Below are 2,106 nucleotides of genomic sequence, written 5' to 3' on the forward strand. Positions count from 1 at the left end.
TTTTTGTTCATATTTGTTGTTGTTGTTGTTTGATGTTATCATAACTATGCATATTATTTTTTTTTTAATTTAATTTTAATTTTATTACAATAAAATATTTATGTTTTTCAACAAAAATCAATTTATAACAAAAAAAATCAAAGCAAATGAAATAAAAAATCTTAGCACCTTTTACGATCAACAGCTTTTATAAATTCTTCATTTTTTTTTTCTATAAATTTAATTTTAAAAATACTTGATATTTTTCTTAAAACTTACATTTATTTTTGTTTTTCACTTAGATTTAACTTTTTATTTATTTTTACTTTATTAAATATTTGATGATCACTGCCTAATTTGTTCTTTATCAATTTTCAACAATTTACCGTTATTTTCTTTTTTTTTTCACACGCACTGCACAAACTTCCATACCATCAACAATCGACTTCCACAAAGAAGCCATACTTAACTTAGAACTTTGTAATAGCCGTCGTCTTTTCTATTTCTGTCGCAATTTCTGAGCCTCCTTGCGTGCCTTAAATCCTCGGAAACTGGCCTGTATCTTAGTGGCAGCATCAGTTGCCATTTTTTGCTTCTTTCGCACCAAGAAACCTCGAACGTTAGCTTGAATCTTGGTAGCACATTTGTCCTCAACCGATGAACCCTCACTTCCGCTGCTACGTTCATCACGCAAATGGGCGGCATTACCGTTATTATCGGCCATGTTGTGAATGGCTCGATAGTATCCGTTCGAAGGTCTTTGACGGCGAAGTTGCTTACGCACACGATATCCCCTGAAACCGGCTTGGATCTTGATGGCTGCGTTTTCCTCACTTGGCGATGAATTTGGTGAACTCGGATGAATGTGCATTTCTGTTCCCGTTTGAAAAGAGTGAATTGTTTGCTGAGTGAATGGAGCGATGTTGATTAAAAATTTTCAAAGCGAATTCACTATAAACGGTGGACCGATCAGGGCGATTTCCAACTAAAGACTGGTTGGATCTTATGAAATTACGAGAGCAAAGAGCTTGATCTATAGCGTTAATAATCTATCTCTAGACCGCACTGACGATGACGAAGTGTTTGAACGATGCTGGCGCTGATCTCTGTTATTTATCCAAGTCGTCGTCGTCGATCTTTGGGCGAATGTATCTTTTTGTATATATCTGTAGACTAAGCTAGACAAACGTTGTTTTGGTGCAGCACACAAAATATAAATGTTAGGCTGTCAGGTTTTTTTTTAGGAGAGAAAAATATAAATTTGTTTGTGCGGCGTTTGTTGCTTGTTCTGTTGCGGCGGATGCCTGTGCGCGGAATATACTCGTGCCGGGGCCAGTGAGATGCTCTTATAGGCACCGCTCGGAGCACGCCAAAAGGCGGCGCGGCGCGCACTCATCGCATGTTATTTCTCATTTCTTCTTGTTGTTGTTTTTTTTTTTTTTTTCTTTTTATTACTCTAGCTTTGTTTTATTTAATTAATTTTTCTTTCTATTTATTTTTATTTTATCTTTCATCATTCAATTTCTCTTCCTTCGTTCATTTTTGGATGTGTGATGGCGAGGGGTAGAGAGTATGAAAGGGGTGCAGTTGAATGAATGATGAATCAAAATTGAAATTGCATCAGTGGGTGGCAATGCGATGTGGTGTTGGAAGGGGTTGTATTGTAACTTGTAACCGACCTGGCATAGGCATGAGAGCATCAATCTATACCTTTAAAGCATCCCTTTTATATGAAGTGAGTATTACTTGGCGGGGGGTAGCTTTTGGCTAAAGTACGACTTGTGTGGTAGGCTAGAGAAAAAAAAAATCCCATTTCATTCTTTGTTTAAATAATAATTTACATTTTGAAAAAAAAAGAAGAAATTTATAGCTTTACAAACACCTATGAGGTTAACCTCGGTGAGATGATAGGACTAAGTTTTAATATGGAACTTTATGTCCCTCTCTGGGGTTTTTGAATATACATAAATCACTATGCCTATAGCACATTATATATTTTTATATTTATGTATCTTTTTTTTTTCGGTTTGTTTTGATATTCTTTTAAAATATTTTACTATTTTGTATACAAAATACGTTGTTTACACTGGCGATGATTTTAAAGGGGGGGTAGAGAGGGTGTGAGGA

General features: G+C 35.4%; 1 protein-coding gene across 1 annotated transcript; it reads right to left on the bottom strand.

The window, feature by feature from the left end:
• Positions 1-360: 360 nt before the first annotated feature.
• Positions 361-1,306, bottom strand: LOC129916244 (abnormal spindle-like microcephaly-associated protein homolog). The gene has a single exon (XM_055996085.1). It carries the CDS (start codon positions 848-850, stop codon positions 479-481), a length of 372 nt encoding a protein of 123 aa, XP_055852060.1. The 5' UTR covers positions 851-1,306; the 3' UTR covers positions 361-478.
• Between the last annotated feature and the right edge of the window lie 800 nt (positions 1,307-2,106).

This window comes from Episyrphus balteatus, chromosome 3, assembly GCF_945859705.1.
Source record: "Episyrphus balteatus chromosome 3, idEpiBalt1.1, whole genome shotgun sequence".
NCBI classification, from domain to species: domain Eukaryota; kingdom Metazoa; phylum Arthropoda; class Insecta; order Diptera; family Syrphidae; genus Episyrphus; species Episyrphus balteatus.